This window comes from Peromyscus leucopus, chromosome 1 (genome assembly GCF_004664715.2).
Source record: "Peromyscus leucopus breed LL Stock chromosome 1, UCI_PerLeu_2.1, whole genome shotgun sequence".
Classification (NCBI taxonomy): Eukaryota; Metazoa; Chordata; class Mammalia; order Rodentia; family Cricetidae; genus Peromyscus; species Peromyscus leucopus.
In genome coordinates, this window is record NC_051063.1 from 105,089,835 (window position 1) to 105,117,744 (window position 27,910).

The window sequence follows — 27,910 nt, forward strand, 5'->3', positions numbered from 1 at the left end:
ACGTGTGAGGGGACCAGGGGACCATATAGAGTGGGAAGAAGGGAAACCGAGGACCAAGCTTAGAAGAGTTTCTACATTTAAGTATCGAACAAGGAAGGAACCTGAGAAGGAGCTAGGGTGTGTGTATACGTGTGAAATAAAGTACGCTTTTGCCCCAGCCAAAGGAGGGGATTTCATGACAGGATGCGGAGAGAGCGGATGAGACGAGGGCTGCCCGGGGCTGTTATTTCAACACCCACTAAAGACTTTTTGGTCACGGTAGGCCTCATTTCAGTCACAACAAGCTGTCGTGGTCCCGAAGAAAAAGCACCGGCCCTTTCCAAATGAAGCGCTTAGGCAGGTTTCTGACCAGCTCACATAGGTGTTATCATCACTTTATAAAGCTCCACGTCGCTCAGAATTTCCAAATTCTTGCAGCGCGCAGCCTCTCTGGATCCAGGGCTAGAAACGGCCAAGACTGGCGGGCGGGCCGGAGACCGGATCTATAAAGAATCACATTAAACATTAATGAGCAGTCCTGGGCTAAGAAGCCGGGGGTTCAGGGAGAAGCGGCCCCCAAGCCGGCGAGGTCCTCGCCCCCTCATGAATATGCAGATAGGCTGCCCGCCGCGCCCCGCCCCGCCCTCCACTCCTCTCCCGGCGCAACGGACTCTCCCTGCGAACGGGAAACAAGATGGCGGCGGCAGGTCCGAGCACTCGGGCTTCTTCCGCGGCAGCCGCAGCGGCTCTGAGTCGGCGGGGCCGGCGGGGCCGCTGTGACGAGATGGCGGCCGCGAAGAGCAGGGTTCCGGGCCCGGCCTCTAGCCCCGCGTTGTTAGTGTTGCCGCGGCCGCCGCGGCCGGAGGAGTCGGGCTGCGCCGGCTGCCTGGAGGAGACCCCCGGGGAAGTGGCGGCCCCGCCGTGCGGCCACTCGCGGTGCCGAGGCTGCGCTTCACGCGCGGCCGGCCCGGGCTGCCGTCGCTGCCGTCCCCGCGGCTCGGGCTGGGCCCGCCGTCGGGCCCGCGACGACGGCCAGGCCGCCGCGGAGCTGCTGGGCGAGCGCGCCCGCCGCGGACAGCCGGAGCGCTGCCGCCCGCGCCGGGACGGGGGCGCGGCCGCCGCGGGGCCCAGGCCGGACCCGGAGCCGCGCGCGGAGCCAGGTGGAGCCTCCCCTCGTCCCCTTGGGGTCCAGGCAGGCCCAGCCACCCGGGTCTGGCTTGGTGAGCGGGGTGGAGGATCCCGGGCCCTGCTGGAGCGGGTGTGGAGAGTTCTCCTGGGGTCGCGATCGGGTTCTGTCCTGACGCCGTGTTGTGTTGGTGAAGGTTGAACTTTGGAACGAACTGCGGGCGTGTTGCATTTGGAGGGGCAGTGAGGGGACCCCGCGCCTTGCGTAAGTCAGAAGTTGGGAAGGAAGCAATTCTTGGAACAAGTTAGGGGCATGTTGAAGTTGGTGCGTGGAGGGGGAGGGGCCCCGGAGGATCCCAGAAGCGCTTGTTGTAGTGTTGGTCGGAGGGCGTGGGGTCGTGTTCTAAAGTAGGATGTGCTTTCCTGGGCTCAAGTGGATGAGCGACGGGTGTTGGGTATCCCAGGCTCGGGGGACAGATTGAATCTGAAGCTGTGAAGGGGGCTTTGCAGGCTTGAGAGCAGAGTGGGTTGGAGGTTGAGCTCGCATGTGTGCAATCTTGAAAAAATACATGCTTATCGCAGAGCCTGGCACCAAGTGAGGATGAGATAAATACCATCTATTTATATTTTTGATAATACTAATCATAAACGCCAGTAGTGCTCGATGGAAAAAGCTGGGTGGGATTTAAGTTTTGGAGACGAAGATTGGTTGGCTGGGGCTGTTTTGTCTTTCTGTGTTGGTTTCCGTCTATGATGCTGGCAGTTTAAAGTTCTGTTGTAGGACTCTTGGCCTGAATTCCTTTCCCTTTTTCATCATGGCCAGCCCATCACTTGTTGGTGCTGAAGTCTGAGATAGAAAATCCCTTTTGTAACACAAACCAAGACTTAGGCTTATTTGGGGGCACGCCCAGGCAACATATCTACAACTGAGATTTTCAAGAAATGTAAAATCAGCAAATGCCATTTGCCAGCCCTTTTATGTTAGGAATTCTGCCTTGCGTTGCTTTCTATAGGAGAAAGCAGGCATTGCTTTGTGTGTATGAAAGTGCAGTTCCTAGAAACTACAGGGTCCAGAATGCATCTGTTTTGGTTCAAGCAGAGACACCTGCCAAAGACACCTACCTTGCTTCTCCGTCTAAGGGCTGAGATGGTCTGCGTTTTACTTTCTGTATTTCATGTTTAGAACATCACAGCGCTTTTGTGAGGATGTACCTTTATTTCTGTTTTATAGATGAGGCTGAGGCCCAGAGAGATTAAATTACTTGCCTAATGGTTATTTAGTCCAATTCTATCTGATTCCTGATCAATTTAGTTTGCTTTACTTTCTGAGATTATGAATATACAAGGCAATTTCTCTGGTCTCTCTACTACTACATTGACTGTATGGCCAAATAGGAGAGCAGTTTTTATTTCTTCATTTCTAGGAGCAGCTGTGAAATATCTGCTTTGAAATTTGAACTGTGAAAGAGAGTATTACTTGTTGGTTTGTGTACACATTTTCCCATTAAAGAAGTTTGTTTCATAAAGGACAGGCTATTAGTGATTAAGGACATTTACTTAAAATGAGAGTCCATAGAATTTATTGTGATATTTAGTATCTTCCAGTTATATGTGGGTCATAATGAAAAGTATATTCCCTAAATTTCTTTTTGGATTAGCGAGTATATGCAATCATATATTTATTCAGCTAAATAATTTTAGAAGAATAGAAAAAACTACTGAACCAGTCATGATGACACAAACTTGGGATCTCATTATTTGGGAAGTGGACTCAGGAGGGTCAGGAGTTCAAGATTATTCTTTGCTATGTGAGAAGCTGTTCAAAAAACAAGACTTAAAAAGAATTGCCAAATAGGGTTTGGGAATTATCTTTTAGCTTTAGTGGGTATTTACTGAAGTTATTTATACACAGTATTTTTAAATTAAAATTTTAATGGGGGGGCAGCAAGATGGCACCGACAGTTTGTAAAGCTGTCCCCCTGACCTGTGTGTGTGTGTGTGTGTGTGTGTGTGTGTGTGTGTGTGCATATGGACACACCTCCTAAAATAAGTACATAAAAATGTCATAAATTGTGCTAGGACAAGCCTGTGCTCCCACTCTTTGGGAGCTAGAGAAGACAGGATCTTAAGTTCAAGATCTTCCTTGACTACAGAATAAGTTTCAGGCCAGCCTGGGCTACATGGGGCTCTGTCTCAAAACCAAACCCCAAGCCCTTTTTATCCTTCATGAGTCGGAGGCAAACAGAAGAAGGTGTTTGGTGAATGGTGCTTTCCTCTCATTTCTACCACCTCCAGTGTTTACTCTTCCACACCTAATGCATCTTTATGAAGTCCTTATCAAAATTAAAATTTGTATTTTTGCCATTTTTATGCAAAAGGTTGTGTGTTATACCACCGTTGTGTATGTTGTGTGTGTGTATATTACATGGACACACTGAGGACAGAGTAAGATGTCAGACACCTTCCTCTGTGCCATTGGTTTAAACTTTCCTATTGCTGCGACCCTCGTGTTGTGGTGACCCCAACTATAAAACTATTTCCTTCTACTTCATAACTGTAACTTTGTTACTGTTATGAATTGTAATGTAAATATCTGTGTTTTCTGATGGTCTTAGGCGATCCTTGTGAAAGGGTCATTTAACGCCCAAAGAGGTTAAGACCCACAGGTTGAGAACCACTGCTTTATGCTGTGTTGCTTTGAAATGAGGACACCTTCCTCTATGCCTTCTTGCTTTGAGATGAGGTCTCTGATGGACCCGGAAGCTCTTCATGTTGCTAGGTTGACTGGTCAGCAAGATGGCAGTATCCTCCAGTCTGCCCATCAATGCTGAGGTGACAGCCGCCTGGAGCTATGCCTGGCTTTTTATATAGGGCTTTGAGCTGAGGTCCTCATTGCAGATCAAGCACTCGTAGCCTCAGAGCTGTCTCCCCAGCCCTGTAAGTTCCTTTGTTTGTTCGTTTGTTTAATAGTACATTCATGATGCATTCATGCTGCAAGAGAAAAAAACATCTTTAATATTCTTACAATTGCATGGAATTTTACTAAATGACATTATTTAGCCATCTCTTGGTCAGTGTTTAAGTGGAATCTTATCTTTTTCTATTATCAACGTTTTTTTTTTCAAATTTAAATAAAAATTTATGTGTATGAGTGTTTTGCCTGCATGTATGTGTGTGTGTGCCTGGTGCCCAAGGTGGCCAGAGGAGGGTATCATCAGATGCCCTGGAGTTGGTGTCATACATAAATGGCTGAGAACTGACAGGTGGGTGCTGGGAACTGAACTTCTAGAAGAGTAAATAGCTAGTGCTCTTAAGCATGAGCCATCTCTCCAGACTCATAAATAATTTTTAAACAGTTGTTTTGTAAGTATGTGCATTTTTTATGGAGAGGTCTATCACAGCTTCAACAGATTTTCCAAGGGCTGCTAAAGAAGAGAAAAAGGAAGAGGTTCAGAACTGTTTCCTTCTGGGTCCTCATTGTTCCAGAGAGAAGACTGAAGTGGAGGGAGAAAGAACTCCTAGTTACAAGTTGCTGCAGTGAGGTGGTAGATAAACAAGAGCTGAGAGTACTGTGTACAAGACAGAACACAGACTTGGTGACCGTGAAAGACCCATGTTGACTTTGTTTGGTTTTTTGATAAGATCTCCCGTTGTAGTCCAGCCAGCCGGAATGAAGGAGGTGTGGAACTTGTGACTATTCTACTGCTTCTCCTGAGTGCTGAGCTTGCAAGTATGAGCTACCAGCCTGGCTCCTTGACGGCTTTTAACGGAGGCGGCTGAACTATTTGCATTGCATTTCATGTAGTAACTACAGCAGCAGGAGGTCATGTGTAGGAACCCTAGAAGTGTATCTCCTAGTGGATTCTTACATCAGTTAGGCCAGGTAATGAAGGAAGGGTTGGGGCTGCTTTGTAAAACTGGAAATGAAATTATATTAGGTTTACTGCTGTTGAAGTGAGATTCTTTTGTTTTTATTTGTTTATTTATTTGAGGCCAGGGTGTGCTCTGTTGCACAGGCTGTTTTTAAACTCCTGCAGTCAAGTGGTGTCCTCACACTTCATCCTCTGCATATGCTACTGAAGCTGCTTATTGTGGTTTTGTATTTGGAGACAGGAGCTTGTGGAGCCTGGCAGGCAGTAAACTGGAGACCTTCTAACCTTAGTCTCCCGAGTGGTGGGATTCAAGCATGTGCCACTGTGCACAATTTATTCATTTTTTAAAAAAGGTTTCAAGGGGTTGGGGATTTAGCTCAGTGGTAGAGCACTTGCCTAGCAAGCGCAAAGCCCTGGGTTCTGTCCTCAGCTAGTGTGGGTGGGATTTCAAAGTACACTGTGGGACTGGAGAGATGGCTCAGTGGTTAAGAGCACTGACTGCTCTTCCAGAGGTCATGAGTTCAATTCCCAGCACCCACATGGCAGCTAACATCTGTCTGTAACTACAAGATCTGATACTCTCATACAGACATGCATACACACAGAACACCAATGCACATAAAATTAAATAAATTATCAAAAAAGTATACTGTCTCTTTTAGAATTGGATTGTCTATGAAGACAAGTGTAGTCTGTACTTGTTGAAAATTTTGGTTGTGTTTTTGACATTTTTGTGGCTTGACATTTTATTTATCTAATTGAGACAGGGTCTCACTATGTATCCCAGGATGGTCTCAAACTTAGAGCAGCCCTTCTCCCTCAGTTTGGGAGAGTCTCCCTGAGTGCTGGGATTCCAGGTGTGTACCACCATACCTAGTTTACTAGTTGTTTTTGCCAACCCGTGAGGCCCAGTCTGTGAAGGCTGCAGTAGTGATGAGATCAAGACCAAGTCCAAGTTGAACTTGTCATTCATTCTTTGAGGCTGTGCAGGTCCTTGTCTGTGTGGACATAGTATTTGTACTGTCTTGAGCAGTGTGCAGGGGTTTATATGAATACTACATTTTGCTAAGCATTGTTCACACTGGTGAACAAAATATTATAAATCTCTTTCTCGTGGAACTTATATTCTAAATTTAAAGGCATTCTAACATGTTGATTTAAAAACATTTACTACATAGGCGTGCATAGATTTAGAACTGTACATAATAATTATATTAAGCCTTATTGAAAACGATTAAGGAATTTTGAGAATTAAAGCCAAAGATACTTCTAAATTATACAGTTTTTGATCTTGAAATGGGAACTTCATTGTTTTTAGAACAATCCTTTTTTCTTCTACTACAGGTAATGATCGAAGTAATTCTAGTATAGACAGTATAATTCTAGTAAGTTAGACAAAGGCTGATAACCATTTTAAGTTGGCAGGGTTTTTTTTTTCTTTCTATTTTTGTCTTAAAATTGAATTTCAAAAAATTAGTAGGTAAAAAAGTGAATAGTACCTTATTTATCCTTCCTTTTTTATTCCATAGTCTTCCTACACAAATATCCCTGTTCACACTTCCTGTTCACTTATGATTAACACACATTTTAAACATTTGCTTTCAGTGAAAAGCAAATAGTTTTGGTCTATTACTCAGTTGTCAGAAAACATCTGCAGTGTGTGTTGTCTAAATTGCTTTTAGGACTAGTGAGTAATGAAACTATGTGATTGTATAAAAGGACAGGGATTTCCCTGGTCTATAAGGATTTGTTTCAAGATCTGTACAGTGACTCATCCCTTTCTCCTTAATGACATACATAAGCATGTCCTTTTGTGTTGCACTAAGCAGGAACCATGTGCCTCACGCCTGTTTATGTGCTGTACAAAACTCAGTGCAGATTACCTCACCATCTCTTCTGCCAATGAAATGAATTACTGTGGAAAGAATAGCTCAGATCTGTGGCTTCAGATTGAGCAGCAGGAATTCAGGTGGTGTTTCCTCTCTTACTCCTGCTCCCTGACTTCTAGTTAATTTAGAAGAGTTGCCTACCCTGAATTCATTTGTATGTGAATTTATTCAAGAATTTGATATCCATTTTCATCTCATTTTCTTTGATTAATTTACTGAATATTTGGTTCCTATTATTTTTTGAAGACATTTATTTGTTTTTATTGGTCTCAATAAAGCCAGTCTGGCCCAGGAGTTAGAACACAGAGTGTCTAGGAGAGAGTGGAAGGATGGGGCAACAGGACTTGTTGGGTGATAGTGGACTTTGACATCTTGCCCAAGAGTGAGGATTCACTGGAGAATTCCAAAGAGGAGTTCACGTTTGCACTTTAGAGTCTCTGATGGGGAAAGTGACACGTGTTGGAAACCCTAGTTGTCTTTGAAAGGTGGCTAAGGTAGACTGCACCCAACCAGGCAAACTGGTGACTTCCCCGTGCGTGCGTGCGTGCGTGCGTGCGTGCCTGCGTGCGTGCATTCCTGAGCTTGCTGGGAGACAGTAGTCAACAGACATGGAGCTATCCAAACTGTTGAGTCCTTGAGCCCTGCCGTGTTATCTCCCAGCAGGCTCAAGGGATCTGAGTGAGGGAGGAGGTTCTGTTTTTCTCTTCCTGGGGGGTTGAGTTGAGGTTAGCCATGTGTAAAAAACTAAGACTTCTGCAAAGCTCTGGGGTTCTTCATGGGCTATATTCTCTGTGAAAGGATTGGCTATAAAAAAAATTTACCCTCCATCACAAAGAGAGAAGAAAAAAATCTTGTATTGATTTGCCTGGGCTTTTTTGCAAAGAGGAACTTTAAAAATTGTTTTCCTTTTTTTTAAATTATTTTTTTATTTTTTGAGCTGAGGATCGAACCCAGGGCCTTGCCCTTGCTAGGCAAGCACTCTACCACTGAGCTAAATCCCCAACCTAAGAAACTAGAACACAAGATCTATAGCCTTTTCACATTCAAGATCAGAGAGGTTTGGTTCAAATAACCTATGCTGAGAAATTAATAGAAAAAGTATCTCTAAGCTAGTGAACTATGTAAGTCCTGTGGAGAAACTAAAACAAGACTATCAGGGACACGCTCCTACCCCAGACAGCTCAGGGTTCTTCCAGAAGAAAGAAGCCCAAGCTGAGGTAAACTCAGTGGAAATGATGGAAGAAGCCAACAGGGTTCCGCACAAAGGAGAGGCCACAGACAGAACGTGGGGACTGGCACTCCTGGGACTGAGCTGTAGCTCAGAGGATAATTAAAATGAGTGTAGTTAAGGCCTGAAGCTATCCCAGAGCTGACTATCTTTTATATAAAGATATCCGGAATTGAACACCTCAATGAACAAGCCAGTCAGTGAGGGTGAACGGTGCTTTATACATATGAGAAAGTGGGTGAGTCTGTGAGGAGGCTTCTCAAGTACACATAGAATAGAAAACCAGGAAAGAGAGCCGGGGGGTTGACCAGGAGGCTCCAAGTGTATTAATTCCAGGAGAAAAGCAGATAGAACAAGGCGGATGTAGGATCTGAAGATAGGAAGACTTGAGAGAATTTCAGAATTAATAAAAACCCTGAACCTTATAATATTCACGAAGTCCAGCAAGAATTGAAAAACACAGAGCCAGAACTAAACACATTGTGGTGAAACAACAGCCATCCTCCCCTGTCCCCTGCCCCCGTGCTGGGGATTGAACCCGGTTTCTAAAAGGAACAAAACCAAGTGGTCAGCTAAAGTTAGAAAAATAGCAGTAGGTAAAATTCAGAGGTACATGATAGAAAAGAATGGGCAAGTTTCCAGTGAGAGGAGAGGAAGTTCTGGCCTCACCTGATACTACACGCTGTTGCTCTCGATGCAGCCTTTCCAGGAGTGGTCATCTGCTTTAGGGGAGCTCACAGGTACGCATGGTCACACAGTTCATCTCAGACTGCAGAACTGGAAAAAGCAAGCAGTTTCCTTGAGAAGAGTACAGATGAATTATGAGTCATTTCTGTAGCTGTTATTACAATGAATGAACAAAGTTCTTCTATCTCATCATGGATAAGTCTTGAAGAAATGTACAATGCAAAGTTAGAAAAGGCTCCAGCTGATGCCGTGTGTATAAATAGAAAGGTGCACAAAGATGGGCTGATCTGAAGGGAGGGCCTGAGATGAAGTCAGCAGTGAAGACTAGTCTTTCTGGCCGTTAGTGACAGAAAGAAATGGAGCACAGAAAGGGAGGGAGGGCCCATCTCTATAGAAGAGGAGCGGGGCAGGCGCCTTTGCAAAGTCCCCATTCTTGGGAGAGAGCTAAAGTGACAGAGATCATGTTCCCCTTGCTGCAGACTGCAGGGATACCCATTTGTTTATGAATTGCTTCTGGTTTTCCAGTGGCTGGAGATAATTTACCTCATTTTGGTAGGAAGCAGTTAATGGTTAAAGGAGGTCAGGGCCAGGCCTGCCTAGTAAATTGACACTGACTGAAAGCTTATGTGCTGCTGTCCACTGTTCTGAATGTTTCCATATACATAATTCCTACTTAAACCTCATGCTCCTCTCTCTCTCTCTCTCTCTCTCTCTCTCTCTCTCTCTCTCTCTCTCTCTCTCTCTCTCTCTGTATGTGTGTGTGTGTGTTTGGAAATCTAGTTCTTCACATCTGCTAGGAAAACGATTAGGTTCTGTAGTTCATATGAAACTTTTGGTGACGGGATTTGACCGAAAGTGCTAAGATCAGGGATGGGAGCCGGGGAGGGTGGCCTGATTTCTGTGGTGCTGCAGTAGCTGGAACACAGTAGGTTCTTAAGCATTTGCTGGATGAATGGGGTAGCTGTCTGTATTAGAGCCTAGTTCAGAATTTCTCTACTTTAACACCAACCTGATGGAGTCATGGACTGAGATTTTTCTGTTTTGTTGAATTTCTTTTTCTTCAGCAGCCAAAACTTATTCTATATGTTTATCTGCATCAGTAACTTGATTATAATGTTTAGGATGATGTATGATGCTAATTGAGTAGTGAAAGTTACCTGTGAAAGGAGAGAGAAGGGCATTCTGCAAATGTACTGTGAGGCCAGGATTTTCTTTTATTTCATCTTGATAGTCACTGTAGTATTCTTTTTTTCCCCCAAACATAATTTCTTTATTGAATCTTTGGCAATTTAACATATGCATTTCCCTCATCTCCCAGTCCTTCCATTTCCTCCCCTCACCCCTGCAGTGCCCGCCCCCCCAAATTTAAAAAATATCAAACCAAAGCATAGCAAGCGAGCAAACAAACAAAAACAAGAACAAAACAAACAAACAAACAAACAAAACCCTCTTCGATTCTCCTTCTTTCTTGCCTCTCTAACACTTCTTCATTTGTTCTGGTGGCATTGGGAGTGGTGTGTCACATAGTCCAATCAGCTTTACTAGCAAATGCTCATTGCGGTGAGTCACTGGCTGGTTCAAGACCTCTGGTTTCTGATACATCATCATCACTGGATCCTCACTGGAACACCTCTGGGATATCCTGTGGCATCCTGAGTCCTGGAGATCCTGTGGATATTGTACCACAGAACCAGTCCCTTCACAAGCTCCAGCAGGTTCTAGATGGAGTAGATGTTAGGGTGGGCCAAACCAAGACCCTGCTGTGTGCCACTGGGGCCACCTGCCTCAGGTGATGGGGCAGAGCCAGCTCCCCTATGCCCCTGTTATCAGGGTCCATTCTCCTTCACCTGTGCTGAGGGCTGGGACCATAGCTCCCAAGTGCAAGGGACAGCTCTCTCTTCCAGAAGCTGGGCCAGTAAAGGGCAGGCTGGCTCAACATGGCCCTCTGATTTCATCACACATGGTTCCTATGGCCCCTGAGGTGACACAGGCCACAGACATGGCCCTCAGCAGCAGCTTGTGCCCAGACAACATCCTGGCTCTGGTGGAAGCACTGGCCACTCATATCAGGATGGCCCCCCGGACACCACCAAGGCCTCAGGTTGCGGCTCCAACCCCAGGCTTCTGTGCGACCTTTGGTGACAATACCATACTCGAACTTCAGCACAGACTCCAGCTGTGGTAGGACCATGGACCTAGACATGATTATCAGTAGCACCTGGGTCTGGAACAGCAGTATTCTTATGTGTTTCTACTTTAACTGAGATCAGAAGGATTATAAAATGCATACATGATTAATAATATCTTCTGCTCACTACTGAAGTATAACTATTATTTGTATACTGAAAAGTATTCTGGAAGAAAGATAGTATGAAAAGTAGTGGATCTGAATGTGAATTCTGGCTTGTGGCCCTGTAGTAGCTGTGAGGCTTTGGGCAAGCTGCTTAAATTGCACCTAAAATTCATTTCTAAATTTGAATAATGGTTGCCTTGGAAAGCGGTATGGATTAGGTGAGATGGCACATGTTAGGTGCTTTAGAGAAAGCAAATTCCTAATGCTAGCTTTTATTCATTATTAATGCATTCATTAACTATTGTGCCAAGCACAGTGCTGGTTACTAGGGATACAAAGAAGAGTAAATCACAAGCTTCTCTGAAGACTGTGGAAGAAATTGTTTTGACAGTAGTGTGCAGAGTGGATTTATGGAGAGCAAAACCAAGTATGGAGAAACTTAGTAGTCATTTGCATTCAGTATAGGAAAATTAAACACCAGGAATGCACGAGGGCTGGAGAGATGGCTCATGGTTAAGAACACTGCAGCCGGGGCGGTGGTGGCAGACACCTTTAATCCCAGCTTTCAGGAGGCAGAGCCAGGCAGATCTCTGTGAGTTCAAGGCCAGCCTGGTCTACAGAGCAAGATCCAGGACAGGCACCAAAACTACACAGAGAAACCCTGTCTCGAAAAACAAAACAAACAAAAAAAGCTCTGGCTGTTCTTCCAAAGGACTTGGATTCAAGTCCCAGCACCCACATGACAGCTCACAACTGTCTATAACTCCAGTTCCAGAGGATCTGACACCTTCATGCAGACATATATACAGGAAAAAAAAGCACAATGAAGAAATTGGTAATACTGTATGCAATTGTTTTTGCATTTCAGAGACAACCATTGTTAATGAGGATAAATTTTGCCAGACTTTTTATTTGCTGTTCCAGTTAGCACTAACTGTCAAGTTGACATAGACTAGAATTATCTGAGAGGAATACATTGATTGAGGAATTGCCTAGATCAGATTGGTCTTTGGACATTTTGGGGGCACAGATTGGTCTGTGGGGGGTTATTTGGTAATTAATTGATGCAGGAGGGCCCAGCTCACTGTAGATGGCACCAGGCCTAGGCAGGTGCTTCTTGCCTATATAAGAAAGCTAGTCAAGCATGAACCTTGGAGTGTGCCAAAGAGGAAGCTAGCAAGCAGAGTTCCTCAGGATTTCTGCTCCAAGTCCCTCCCCTGACTTCCCTCAGTGATAGACTGTGAACCAGAAGTGTAAGCCAAACACCCAATTTCCTCCCTAAGTTGCTTTGGTCAGGGTGTTTTATTACAGCAACAGAAAAAAAAACTAGAACATGTATGAATAGGTATGTGTGGCTTGTGTGCAAATTCAGGTTAATGTTTAATCACCTAAGTGTCTGGAATTTCAGAGTCTGGGAAATTTCTACCGCATCACGATTTTACTTAAATTTATCCTGTAGTGTGTGAAATTGAGTAACTCTGTGTGTGTCTTGTTCTTGTAATTTTCTCACAGTGCAGATGTTTCTGGCTTGTTAAATAGGATATGAAGGATTTGTCAACTTTAGGCATTGTTTGACATAGGCAGGAAAGTTTTGGAGGTAGAGGAATTAGCATTTACGGAATTTACTTTGCCTGTATGCTAAGACTTTGTGCTGTATTTAATGGAGAATTCCTAATTTGTGTAAGGCACTGGACTAGGTTCCTAGAAAGGCTGGACTCGAGAGCAAAGTGTATTAAAAGAGGAACGCTGAGGGAACAGTGTGCTTTCCCATTTGCTTTGGAAGAATACATTCTGGGAAGGAGGTGTAACACAAAGGACAGTGTTGGCTGGTTATTCATTCCATTCTTTCCAGAGGGGAGTGGATGGCTGTAAAGACCAGTGAGCTGTGCTATTCCAGATTCGTGTTTTCAGTAAGGCTGCTTAGGTGATTCTAGAGCGCCGTAGTTCTTCGATGTAAGTGTAGACTCTTTGCACAGTGGATTATGTCTATCCTCTTAACTGTTTTCCATTTGTACTATTATCCATCTTTGGCTAACCAGAGGTGTGTTTGGGCATTTTAAAAAGCATTTGATACAGTAGTTGGATGAAAACAAACACTCACATAAACCAAACCAATAGCAACAGAAGACCCCAACAGAATGGGCTGAATTGAGAACTAAAAACAAGATTGCAGAACAGATAGTCTTCATGGGTTTGTTGTCAAGGGAGCAGAGAATGGGTACCTGTGGGGTAAGAGCTTAAGAGGCTTTTCTCTTTAAGATAGGTGATATCAAGTCAACAATAGATATGTTACATTTGTGTATTATGGTAGAGGGGAGAAATTGATGGTTCCAGAGTCTCTGAGTAGAGAAAACTAAATGTGGAAGTTTATATTCTCATTGGATAATTCAACAAACACTTTTTGAAGGCACTGAATGACACTTGGATACATACTTGGTGATCTTCTCTACCTTCATGCCTAGGCAGTGAGGCAGAGTCAAGCCTTCGTAGCATGTGTGATACATGCTAGTGCATGTATAGAATGCTGTGAGTGTCATACAGGTAATGTACTTCTCTCTGGGTTAGTAGAAAAGCTTTGGAAAGGAGAAGGTAGGATTTGAAGTATGGATAGAGGATCATCCTGTGATGAAGGAGAAAAAACATTTTAGGAAGAAGCAGCATGTGTGAAGTCATGGTGTAGTTCAAGTATGACATCTTAGAATAGTGGGGGAGGGCTGGTGACAGGTACTATTGGAGGAAGGGTAAAGATATTCTTGGAGTGGTAGGTTTAGGGTCCCATTGTATAGATCTTGGAGGGAGTTAAAGGCTAACCAAAATTACTCATTAGGAGGATGATAGGGCCAGATCTCTTTATACAGAGCTAGAGAAGCAAAGTTGAGGATAGATGGAAAAACAAAGAGTTTAAGAGACAGGGAGGCTGCCATTGAATATGCACACAAGCTGTTCTCAGTAATACTGGGAGATTAGTTGACTATTCAGATAGGAGTTACTCACATTTTATAGTTAAAGAATCAAGCTAGCTAGGAAGAATAGTGGAGGTACAATCCAGGGTAGGGTACAATTGAGCACAGGTCTGTTTGGTTCCAGATCCTGGACTCTTTCAAACTTAGGAATCATTTTCCTGATGATTGTTGTTGTAGTCAGTGTCCTATTGCTGTGAAGAGACACCATGACCATGGCAACTCTTATAAAGGAAGGCATTTAATTGGGGCTGGCTTACATTCAGAGGTGTAGTCCATAATCGTCGTGGCGGGGGTGTAGTGGGAAGCATGGCAGCACACAAGTGTTGGAGAGGTAGCTGAGAGTTCTACATCTGGATCAGCAGGCTGCAGGAAGAGAGGCACTGGGCCTGGCTTGAGCTTTTGAAATCTCAAAGTCCACCTCCACAGTGACACACTTCCTCCACCAAGGCCACACCTCCTACTAGTGCCCCTCCCTATGAGTCTGTGGGGGCCATTTTCATTCAAACCACCATTATGAATAATGTTTTGTCTCACAGAGAAGAAATCAAAGGTTGTTGTTCCATGGTGGTGGATGTGATGCTGTGGACACATGTGGCTCTTTGCTCGCCTTGGATGAGAGCTCTGAGGCCCAAGCCCTTCTTCTCAGCTGCTGCTGACTCCTGTTCCTACATTTGATTCTGTGACCTCTTGAATCATAGGGTTTTACTGATGATCCATTGCAGGTTGCCTAACAAGAAAACATTGCTTTGGGGGCCATTTTTAGATTCAGTGTGGAAGTCTTACTTGCTTGTCTCTACTTTGACATCTGCCTTTGCAAGACTATTGACCTCTACTGTCAGTCCTCTCTGATTAGCCACTGGTTAGCGCAGCTCCACCCTTCCTTCCGAAAGCGCTGCCTGTCCTTCCAACCCTGCTCTCTTCCCCATGACTCCTGACTGCAGCGCTTGGCTGTAGGGTTGATTCGGCAGTTGCTTGTTCTGTGATTGTTAGCCCTGCAGCTGTTCTGGGACCTTGTCTAGATGTGTCCAGCTAGTAAACCAAACTAAACTTCTTTGTGGAAGGTTGCATGCTCATATTTGTGTGTTTTCTCTTCTCAGTCACTTCCCTTCCTCACTGCTCATTTCCTCTTTAACCTCCTAATATCTCGTGGCTGTTTCCATGGTGTACACACACACACACACACACACACACACACACACACACACACACATGCACGCAAGCACGCACACACACACACACACACACACTCCTATGTTAGCACTTTGATTTTCTTTTTCTCCTTTTGTGAATTCTATTAAGTCACCATTTTTTTTCTAGCATGTCAATACTCTAACAATGGCTTTTCATCTTATTAAAGCACTTATATTATTGGGTATTCTAGTTACTGCCCAGCCCATTGCCCTGTGCAGTATACTCAATAAATGAATTAAAAAAAAAATCCCCTTGTCTTATTTTGGGTTACTGTTGCTATGGTGAAACACCATGAGCAAAGCAACTTGGGGAGGAAAGGGCTTATTTGGCTTCCACTTCACATCACTGTCCATCACTGAAGGAAGTCAGGACAGGAACTCAAACAGGGCAGGAACCTGGGGGTAGGAGCTGATGCAGAGGCCACAGAGGGGTGCTTACTTGCTCAGCCTGCTTTCTTACAGAACTCAGGACACTAGCCCAGGGATGGTACCACCCACAATGGGCTGGGCCCTCCCCATCTGTTGACTCCCATGGGAGGCCTTACCCTTTCTGAGGAGTGGATGGGGGACTAAAAAGGACATGGGTGATGGGAACAGGATGAGAGGAGGGAGGGGAAACTGGTTGGTATGTAAAATAAAAATTTAAAAGTTAATAATAATAATAAAAAAAGAAAATGCCCTACAGGCTTGTCCACAGCCCAGTCATAGGGAGGCATTTTCTCAATTGAGGTTCCATCCTCTCAGATGGCTTTAGCTTCTGTCAGGCTGTCATAAAATTAGCCAGCATAGTCCTCTATATAATTTTAATAGCTAAATAATTGTCCATTGTCTGGCTAGTCATAATTAGCCTAATCAATCTCTCAGTGTTGAGCACTGAAGTTATTTTTGGTTTTCATTTTGTAGTGAAAATCTTTTTAACTTTTTTAAAAAATATTTTATTTATTTATTTATGCATACAGTATTCTGTCTGCATGCCAGAAGAGGGCACCAGGTCTCATTATAGATGGTTGTGAGCCACCATGTGGGTGCAGGGAAGTGAACTCAGGACCTCTAGAAGAGCAGCCAGTGCTCTTAACCTCTGAGCCATCTCTCCAGCCCCTCTTTTGAACTTTTAATTTATGTTTCTTTGCGTGGATGTGTGTGGGGGGGATTACAGCATGCTTGAGGAAGTTGGAAGACGGCTTGAGGAGCTGGCTCTTTCCTTCTCTGATGTGGGCCCTGGGGTCAAATTCAGGCCATCAGGCTTGGTGGCAAGCATCTTTGCCAAGCCATCTTGTGGGCCCTGAAAAAGTTTTATGTAAGTGTTTCTGTTCTGTTCTAGAACATTTTTTAGATACATTCCTAGAAATTAAATTATTATATCTGAAGTTATAAACATAAATTCTTAGTGTATGAGCTATGAAATTTTGATTTGATTAATGCTTTACCAAGGGATGCTTTAAAAATATAAACAATGAAATTGAGTGTAATGGTGATTAGAGATGTTCAGGTTTATCCATTGGTAGGTAGTCTACATACTTGATTCTAAATTTTACTAGCTTTTAAGAAAAATTTTTAAAAGATTTATTTAAAATACACGAGTGTTTTGCTTACATATATGGATGTACCCAATTTGCATACCTAGTGCCTGTGGAGGACAGAAGAATACATCAGAACCCCTGGAACTTGAGTTATAGGCAGTTGTGAGCTACCATATGAGTGCTGGGAATCAAACCCATGTCCTCTGGAAGAGCAGCAAGTGCTGTCCACGTTCTTAGTTCTTAGCCTTTTCCCTCTACACCGTCTTCTTCCCAGGCAAGCACTCTTGGTATTGCCTACTATAATTCTTCCTGTCTTGAGTGAGGAAGTTAGCAGTTGTGCTGGGTTAGTAGAGTTGACGCTTGGCTGTCGTCCACACTCTCAGAAGGAGCAAACAGAGAAGAGTAGATAATAAGCTTTTATTTCCTTTGTGGTGCTGGGATTTGAACCCACTGCCCACCTGTGTGATGTAAGTGCTCTGACTCTGAGCTGTATCACCCCCAATAGTGTGCGGGGCATATTAGTTTGGTTTTAGCACACATTTATGATTTACTTCTGTTCCTCCTTTCATGCTGCAGAGTGTATGCTTAATTTAACGTTAGAATTTCTCCTTTCGGAGGGCTGGCTGTGGTGGGCCAGTACCTATCTATCATCTCAGCACTCAGGACAGTGTGTTTGGGAACATGGTGAGACTCTCTTCACAAAGTTCTCTTTTCATGTGTTCTGTTTGACAGTAGTTTGGAGGTTACATACATACATACATGGATAGGCGCATACATACATACATGGGTAAGTTGAGAGTGTATCAATAGTGATTCGTTTTCTGTGCATCTCTGCACTTACTATGTTTTGAAGAGGTACAGTATTTCCCCTTTATCTGCCAGGGACATGCTTCAAGACCCCAGTGCATGCTGGTAGCTGTGGATAGGATCAAGCTCTTATTTTTCCTATGCACACATGTTTAACTTTTTTTTAACTGTATCTAAGTCTCAGTACTGTGTTCAGCTGCCATAGACAGTTGTGGTGTCTTCTCTCATCTCAACCTCAGTATGCATCAGAACCAAGCTTCTTTTCTGTCTTTGCTATCAAGATTGTAATCATTTAAAACTGTTTTTACATTTATTTATTTTGTGTATACCTTTGTGTATACCTGTATGAAGTCAGAGGACAATTATGGGAGTCACTTCTCTCCTCCCACCATGTAGGTTTCTGGGATCAAATTGATGTCATCAGACTTGGTTGCAAGTGCCCTTACCCTCTGAGCCATCTTGGCGGTACTATTTTAACCTTTTTAGAGTGTTTTCCCATGGGTCTATTAGGCTTGTCTCTTCCTTCTTATTCCTCTTTCATTCTTAGGACCTATGTCTCTGTTAGAACATTCACTCAGTAATAATTGCTCCAACTTCATCTCCTCCCATCTGTATCCTCACTTTTAGAGGAGTTTCATGCCACTTTGCCCATGCTCCTTAGAGGCAGAAATGCATTGTTTTGTGTCTTGAACTAATCCTCAGGCTTTAGTCCCACCTTTTGGCCTCCACTCAGCATCACCGTCCATTGCTGCCCACCGTCTCCTGTGTCCTTCCATCCCATGGCCTCCGCTCAGCATCACCGTCCATTGCTGCCCACCGTCTCCTGTGTCCTTCCATCCCATGGCCTCCGCTCAGCATCGCCGTCCATTGCTGTCCACCGTCTCCTGTGTCCTTCCATCCCATGGCCTCTGCTCAGCATACATTGCTGTCCACTGTTTCTTGTGGCATACTCATCTAGTTTCTGAGCAGCTTGCTTGTCTTTGCCAGTACTTTTCTTGATACCTGCCATAACTCTAGGCAGTCTGGCCTTTATTACATCAGCTCCTGTTGGTCCTTTCTTCTTCCTTCAGAATCATCTGTGTATCCATGTTTGCCTTATAATGTGCTTCATCTCAGAATTTGAAAAAATAGTTTGGTCTCATTTGTGCTTTGTGCTTTTGTCATGAAATCATGTTTTTCTTACAGTGCTTATGAAGTATGTAGATTTTAAATTCTTCTGACTACAGTGGAGCAGATTGCAGCAGACAAACCCCTGCTGAGAATAACTAGAAGAGCCTTATTTTAAAAAAAAATCCATGTGAGAGCGCTGTAAGGTTGCCAAGGCAGCCAGGGCTTCAGACGTTTGTGGATTCTTGGCGAAGGGAGGAAGCAGCTAGTAAGAAAAGCAAGAAGCAGAGAGTCAGACGTGCTCAAGCAGGGAGTCAGACGTGCTCTCCTCGTGGGCCTGAGGAGACCAAGAGCATCGCTCCGGGTGCCACACAGCCAGACCTGACAGGCTAGGGCCCTAGTGAGGAGTGCATTCCCCTCCTGCTGTCTCGGGGACGTTTGCTGGCCCAAGTGAGCAGGGTAAAAGGCTGGGGAGCCTTCCAGAAGCCACTACGAAACAGGAGGTCTGTTTCTTCACTGTTTCTTCAGTGTTGAGGAGGAAAATTTCCAGGAGCTTCTGAGGAAAGCTGGGTCTGGTGAATGCCCAGGATCCTCATTGGACCCCTGTGGGGTGAGAGCAAGGTCAAAGTAAGGTTTACAAACGAGAGGCTACAGGCAGTTTTGAGTCCGTTCGTGTCCTGTTTAGGTTGTGGGGTGATGTCCTCTCCGTCTGACTGATGTTGGAGAGCATGGTGAACCTCAGTAGGGAGGTGATGCCGTCCAGAGCTGCTGTGTTTTTATACACAGTGGATGACATCTTACCCCAAATCACCAGGCCAACTTAGAAGCTAGGAGAAAAGCAGACTTGTAGGAACGGCTGTTACAGAAATGGTGTCCCACTTACATAGAAGTTTGTTTAGTCAGTTTCAATTTGAAGGTCATTCAGGTGGTAGTCTTAAGTATTGTGAATGATCTGTGGTGAACATCCTTGTACATACATCTTGGCACACTTAAATATCTTTAAGATATGGTATCTTGTGCATGCTACTTCAGTCTCTGTGAGTTCGTATGTGTGTCAATCATGTTGATTTAGAGGGCATTGTTTTCTTGGTGTCCTTCATCCCCTCTGGCTCTTACACTCTTTCTGCCTCCTCATCTGTGGGGTTCTTTGAGCCCTAAGAGAGATTTGAGAGAGAGTGCTGAATCCTAACCACTAGACCACTAGGGAACTAAGAGAGATTTGATAGAGACATCTTGTTTAGGCCTGAGTGTCTCAAGGTCTCTTATTCTCTGCATAAAACTGGCTGTGGGTCTCTGTATTTGTTCCAATCTGCTGTAGGAGGAAACTTCTCTGATGGTGGCTGAGCACTGTTCTATGAGAATAGTCATTTTATTGCTAGTAGTGTTTGGCTTTACCCTAGGTCCCTGGACTGTCTGGTTTCAGGTTTTTGGTCACCTAAGCAGTGTCAGGGATAGGTTCTGTCGTGGAGTGGACCTTCACCCAAACCAGACATTGGTTGGTCACTCCCACAAGCTTTGGGCCGTCACTGCACTAGCATATTTTGCAGGCAGGACAGCATTGTACATCCAAGGGCTTGTGGCTGGCTTGGTGTTTATGTTTCTCTTTTGGTAGCTTGCAAAGTACATTCCTGTACCAAAGATGCTAGAAAACAGGAGTGAATGCTCTATGTAGTCATCAGCTCGGCTGCTCCATGTTTAAAGCGTTGTGTGGGTGTTGTCTTCAGCAGTGGGGCCTTATTGTCAGTTAGAAGAGAGCAACCTATAGTCTTAGCAACAACCTGGGCTGTTGGGGATTCATGTGGGACCCCTGTGGCCTAACAACTCAGTTAGGTATAATCCAATCTCGGAAGCTTCATTTGGTGACAAGAGATGGCCAGTTTGGGCTCTGTCTCCCCCATTTTTTGGCTATTTCATTTAGATCGCCTTCATATATGTTTATATTTTAGGAAGTTTTTTTCTGTGTTAGGTTTCCGTACTACTCCAGGGCCTACATGGATCTGCGCCAGTTAGGGTCCGAGAGCCAAAAGGGGAAGTAGGCACATGCCCCCTTCCTTAACTCAGAAACTATCTCCAGTTGATAACCATTTGCAAATATAAATTTAGTTTCCTCAAAGTGAGTCTCAGTGGGGAAACAAACTACTCTTAAAGAGTAGACTACATGTCTGCATTAGTTGGTCAACAGAAAATGAACTCTACGGCATCTTTGGAGATTCCTTGTCTTATAATGCCTTGTCAAGACTCTTTTTTATTCTAATTTTATCTTACTGCTATTTTTTATTTTATTTATATGGTTTTTTTCTCTCTTTTTAACCCAGCAGGGCTTTTGCGTATATGTTATGGCTTCCAGTTTAGTGTTTTTATGGGATTCCTGAGTGTGCGAATGAATGGGTCTTTGCTCTTGTGCCTTCTCTTGGGCTCTTTTCCTTCTGTTCATTTGTTTTGTCCAGTTCCAATGTGTTAGTTTTGTTTTATCTTATTTTATTACTATCCCATAGAAGCCTGTTTGTTTTCTAATGAGAGACAGAAAGGGGGTGGGAGGGGAGATGGAGAGGAGCTAGGAGGAGTAGAGGGAAACTGTAATCAGGATATATAATGTGAGAAAAAAAACTATTTTCAATTAAAAAAAAAAGATAACAGTATCCTTACCAACTCTTGTCTATACCAAACTTTTTGATTTTTGCCAACCTGCTACATTAAAGTATTTTGGTTTTATAATTTGTATAACCTAAGCTTTAATTTCCTATGTCCTTTGGTGTGTGTGTGTGTGTGTGTGTGTGTGTGTGTGTGTGTGTGTGTGTGTGTGTGTAAATACACAGAATCTGAATCCAGATTGCCTGGGTTTCAATCATGGTTCTCTTACAGCACTGGGGCATTAGCAAACTAAAATCTCCTTACCTCAGTTTCCTCATCTGGAAAATGGTAATAAAGACACAGCACAGAGACATTATGATTAGTGAGTTAGACATGGGCCCAGCACACCCGGAGTTCCACACAGTTGGCTACTATTGAAGGATGCTTTACTTTTAGCCTGGTACAAGGTGAGTAAGGAGAGTGGCTGAGAAGAGTGAGTGTAGAAGTTGAGAGCATTGTGGGGCAGAGCCGTAAACTATGGATGGAAGGAAGGAACGAGGTGATACAAACGACAGAGGTGGCAGAGACTGCGTCCCATGACTGTCTCTTATATGGTAGTGAAATGTAAGTGGTATAGAGCCAACTCTGGTAGTTATAGACAATTGTCCCTTTATGTTTGAAAGAATGCAACACTCTTCGGTTAACCATTTTTCAGTAGATATTAATCTAACCATGTATTTGCATGGTGGGAAATAACTCACCAAACACTTTGATAACTTATAACCTTTTGAGTTCATTGTTTTATATCATGTCTATAGTTCTAAGATGTGGTTATATTATTACAAAATTACAAATAAGGAAATTCATGCCAAGAGAGTTTTAAAAAAATTGTCTCAAAGACAAATAACTAGTCAGTGAGAATATTCTCACTAAAATCTAAGACTTAATAGGTCTTCCAAAATTCTCTTATATTCTGCTACATTCATAAGAAATTAAACTTGTAGTGGGGACCCTCAGTCATGTCCCAGAACTAGAGGACAGTTGACTTTGGCCTTTGGGGTTGGTAAGCTAGCATCTTCCAGTACAATAGGGTAGGGTTCTTTTTTCTAATGCTACATTGAAGGACTAGAGAGATGGCTTAGGGGTTAAGAGCATTGGGCTCTCTTCCAGAGGACCCACATTCAGTTCCCAGCACCACACAGCAGCTTATAACTGTCTGTAACTCTAGTTCCAGGGGATCCAGTGCCCTTTCCTGGCATCCACAGGCACCAGGCAAACACGTGGTGCACAGACATACAGACAGACAAAACACCCATACACAATACATAAAAATAAAAAAAGTGCTACAGTGAGTGTGGATGTTCTGGGAGTGACACTGGACTTGGTGCAAGTAGCACAATGTCTGTCTTGTAGTCCATTTCTTTTTATTGGCGAATCACTAGTCACCCTGTCCCAGGGAGTCCTTTCTTAAGAAGGATCTTTAAGGATGGTTTTCTGTTCTTAGAATTTACATTAGACTAAGGTAAGTACAATGCTTAAGTCACTGACTACAGGTGTGTATCACCCTTAGACCATCTCATCCCTTGGGAGTTTCTCATCTTGGTATGCATAGTCAGAGTCAGAGGGCAGGCATCAGGAAATTCTGTCAGCTCCTGGATTTGTTTATGAATGGGGGTAGCCTGTGCTCACATGCATCCAAAGCCAACACTTCTTTCTGCAAGGGAAGGAGTGTGAGTGGTTCTTCTCATGCTACTGAAACACCTGGGAAGTGTTTGAACACTAGAACAGTTGGTAGATGTTTTCCTGGGTAGACACTTTTAACCAGCTAAGCAGCAAGGTCTCATGGGATTGGTGTGTGTGTGTGTGTGTGTGTGTGTGTGTGTGTGTGTGTGTGTGTGTGTGTGTGTATAAACTAACTCCTCTGTGCAAGAGAGGGTTGTGCTGCATTTCCTCTTGGGCTTGATGTTTTGTTCCTCTGCTGGTAGTAGTGTTGCTGGCATTTCAACCTCAGTTTCCTCTTTTGGGGTAGAGGAAGCCGACATATAATCCTAAGTGAGGAAAAATTAAGTGAAATCCCACATCAGCAGCTACAAACTATCTTACAAATCACGGAACCAGTTCATACTAACTGATAATGTGAAGTGCCTGCTGCATAGTCTGCATTCAACTGTGAAAGAATGATTGGAAAGAGGAGCTTTTGGACCAGCAAGCCGGCTCAGCAGGCGATCCTGACCGCCTGAGTTCAATCCCTGGGACCCCAGTGGGAGGAGCGCTGACTCCACGGTGTCGTTTACCTCCGCATGCACACAGTAGCACACATACTAAACATGTAGTACAACATTTAAAAGGGGAGCGTGCTTTCATTTTCTGACCTTTGCTTGGTCCATTTTCTCCATACTCATCCAAGCAGATGAAAATGTCATACTTCATAGAGTTTCAGAGACATTGTTTTGATGTTATAGTTATTCTAAGCCAAATAGCATTTTACCTGTAAGATCGAACTGTAGTGGAGTTTTACAGATTTTAGAGGAATGTTGACTAAGAAATAAGAATGAATTAAAAGTTGATATTGAGGGGTTGGGGATTTAGCTCAGTGGTAGAGCACTTGCCTCGCAAGCGCAAGGCCCTGGGTTCGGTCCTCAGCTCTTAAAGAAAAATAAAGTTGATATTGAACCAACAACTATAGATGTGTAATATTGCTATCATTTCTCAGATACAAACTGGGATCTAAAGAATTTTTAGAGCTAGGCATTTAGTAGTGCACATTTGTAATACCAGAATATAGAAAGAAGGCTGAGGCAGGAAGATCTTACGGTTATCCTGGGCTACACAATGTGTGTGTGTGTGTGTGTGTGTGTGTGTGTGTGTGTGCGTGCGCGTGCGTGCGCACACCGTGCTGGAAAACCCACAACCTCAGATACTCACCAGGAGCACTAACAGGACTCAGCATGTAGTTGAGCTCATAGCTGTGATTTAGGACAGTGAAGTAATACTGAGGAAAATCAACCGAAAACATTTTACAGGACAAAGTCTGGGGGAAATTAGGTACAGGCTTCCATAGTTTTCTCTCAGTGGAGGCATGCAGGATATGTATTATCCTCCCAGCAGAGAAAGTGGAGCAATATGTGTATGTTGCCAACCAGGGAAACTTGCTGGAGGCTTACTGCCTAGAGCTTTTGTAATGAATGGATCATACACACTTTCTGTTGAGCATGTACCAAAATTTCATACTCCTAATAAGTAAGCAGGTGTTTCCAGAGTCAGTGATGTGCAACAAACCACTCTTACCAGAAAAGCCAGGGAGGGTAGGAGCCTACCTGAAATCCAAATTCAAGGCATCAGCCAAAGGCTATCTTTGTAGGCAAACCTTCATAATGACAGGCAGTTAGGTCTGTAATATCTGTCTTTTTGGCAATTTGTGGTTTGTATGTATTTGATATTTAGTATATAGTGTGTGCTCATTAATGGTTACATGTTTTATTATAAAACTTTTATTTTGTACTTTTGAGACAGAGTCTTATTGCATAGCCCAGGTTGACCTTGAACTCAGTATGTAATCTGGGCTGGACTGGAATTCACAAAGATCCTTATCCAGTTTTCTGAATATCAGGGTTACAGGTATATGCCACATACCAGGCCTATTACAAGGATTCTTCATTGACTTGTAGTAATAATACTACTTATAATTATGTTTTCCTGTGAGGTAGATTAGTTTAAAAAAAAAAAAAAAAAAGCATTATGCTTTGTTGGGGGTCCCCACAGGCTTTACAGCAGGCAGGGCAACAATCCAGGTGAGGGAAGTCTGAGAGTCTGAGTTGGTTTATTTTAGTCATATTTAAATTCAGCATGATTTTGGAAAAAGTTTTCTGATAACAGTTAACTCAATCCCATGAGTATAGCAGAGCTTGATACATGTTTACATTGAAAAATTTTTTTTTTTTTTTTTTTTTTTGTTTTTGCGAGACAGGGTTTCTCTGTGTAGCTTTGCACCTTTCCTGGAACTCACTTGGTAGCCCAGGCTGGCCTCGAACTCACAAAGATCTGCCTGGCTCTGCCTCCCGAGTGCTGGGATTAAGGGCGTGCGCCACCACCGCCCGGCAACATTGAAATTCTTTATGAGCGCATCTGGCTTCTTTCACAAAGATGGGCACTATTGACTCAGAGATAGTGCCCAAGATTTAGGGTCTAGGGAAAACGACTGTGGTAAACATAACACCTGTGGGTGTCGGATTGGCCTGGCCCTAAGATGGCATAGAAGTCACTTAGGCTGTTGTAAAGCACAAGTGATGTCACTCAAGGATGGGTTTTATGGCCTAGAAGCAATGCTAAAGATTTAGGGGGAAAGAGTCTGGGATAAGCAAAACATACATTTTGGGGAATACAGTAGAGCCTGTCTCAGAGAGCAAGGAATCACCAGGTTGTAAACTACATCCTTTCCCAGCATTCCAGGAAGGCAGGTAAAATCTTTCTTTGAAGAAACAAGCCTGTGCGTTTCACTTTTCTTGACTTCTTCAAGGTTTATCTGTGTGCACAAGGATCTCTTGCCCTCTACAATATTTTTTTTTAAATATAGAGATGGTGATAATGATTATTATTATTGATGTAGTGTCTTATTACGTAGCCCAGGCTGACCTCAGACGCAAGTTCTTCCTGTCTCACCCTTTGGAATGTTGAGGTTACAGGCATGAGCTATCATGTGTAGTTTAGCATTTTGCATTTTTAAATTATTCCAGACCAATATTAAGGTGATTTATGTCAGTTCTAATGTTAGTGAATATATGATAGCATCCTACTCTTGTCTTTTGATTTCCAACAAGTTAGAGGCATAGTAAGATAGGATAGATCATAATAATTGTGGTCTAATTGCATATGAGATAGGTTGGCCAGTATTTTGATTCGTATTTGATAGATAAGTAGACTGAGGCAAAGAGAAACTTTGATATTTATGAATACTTTCACTTTATTGACAGAGAAAGTGTCTAAACCCTATAATAAGAGCCCACCCAAAGAGTTGTGATGCCAGATGCTGAGTTCCTGTTTAGCCTTATATGAATTTCTTAATAAATGTTTCAGAGTTTTGAAACATTTTTGTGGCATATGCATATAAAAACAGCTAAGTCTGTGTTTCTTATAAGTAACTTGCTAATAAAACCAAGTTATAAGATAAAAAGCATCACACTGCTAATATCAGCTATAATCTTATATTTAATAAATTATGCTGTATTCTACTGTCTGAAATAATTTACAAAGTGTTTTCACTCTCTGTATACTCATTTGATTCTTATAACCTATAGTGAATGATATCGTTAATTAGAACTGTATTTACTATTATTCTGATTTTATAGAAGAGAAAATTGAGCCTGGTTTATCTGAGGCTCTGGTTCTTATCTAGGGTCAGTTTTTAAATTTTAGATTATTTACAAGATGAGGATATTAAAAGATTGAGACTTGAAATTTTTATTCACTTTTGAAATTAGTGTATACTGGTTATACAAAATAATAGAATTTGTTGTATGATAAATAACCAGCAAGAACTGTTTTAGACAGAGAAAATTTTCTAATGTCATTTTTTCCAAGCTATCACTAAAGTATTTTTATTCTCGTGTTGGATAGTAGTCTTATTTATAAGCCTGAATAAGATTATGTTCCTTATGTTGCTCCTCAAAATACTTAGAATTTTAAAAAGTGAATCTGAGAAGATTGTTTTGGTTTGTACCAAAAGGAACTATGATAAAGTTGATTATGTCTTAGTCTCAAGGTCTTCCAAATATGGTACAAAATGCAGAAGCTGTAAAAGAACAATTTGAGGTCAGATATGGCAGACATGCCTTTAATCCTAGCACTTGGGAGGCTGAGGCAGGTCAATCTCTGAGTTCCAGGCAAAGAGCCCATCTTAAAAAAAAAGAGGAACAATCTGAGTAATATATTACATAAGAATATCTGCTGTAAGCAGCATCCACATAAATGATAGATAAGAAAAGTGTTGCTCTTCAGATGGTGGGACTTTCACAAATCAAAAAGATGAGTTTATGTGAGCAGTAAAGGAAACTAATCTCAGAGGAAATGTAAATGGCCTTAGTTTACTCATGAAAAAGCTAAAGTTTCAGCGCTTGAGGTGTGCCGAACAGATGGCAGTTCCATGCTGTGCTAGTGGGACCGTCACCCAGTGTCTTGTCTTAGGGAGGGTTTGTTACCCGTTACACGGCGAACTCATCTCGGGCTCAGCGCTCAGTTGTCAGCGGTTGTTCTGTCGATAGACAAGCGGCCATGCGGAGGAGCGCATGTGTCACATCAGTTGTACTGTTAGCATATACTAACACTGTGGTACCTGCATTAGGTCCTTTAAAATCTTTCTCTTGTCTTCTTCTTGGTTTACTAGCTCCTGGTTTACTGTTTATTTCAGAGTACTATTTGAAAATTAGGAACAGCTAACCTTGTCAGTTGTAATCAGCAGAAATCTATATTTGCAAATTTAATCAGGAAAAGAATGTAATGAGAAAGAATATTGGGTAACAGTTGTCACTTGCATAGCTGGAAAGCTCAACTTGGAAAAATGGCAGCCAGTATGAAAGATTCGAATCTGTATAGTATGGATTCTTTGAGACTGTTTGAAATGTCTTTGTAATGGAGTATATTAAAATATTTGAATTTTCTTGTTTTCTTTAAGTAATAAATACTC

The 27,910-nt window shown here is 43.0% G+C and overlaps 1 protein-coding gene across 1 annotated transcript in view; it reads left to right on the top strand.

Annotated features, from left to right (window-relative positions):
• The first annotated feature begins 635 nt into the window (after positions 1 to 635).
• Positions 636 to 27,910, top strand: part of Rnf169 (ring finger protein 169) — a 59,657-nt gene continuing 32,382 nt past the window's right edge. The window contains exon 1 of the mRNA XM_028877514.2: positions 636 to 1,139. Coding sequence (XP_028733347.1) covers positions 674 to 1,139 — 466 coding nt within the window. The 5' untranslated portion in view covers positions 636 to 673. The remainder of the gene's footprint in view (positions 1,140 to 27,910) is intronic.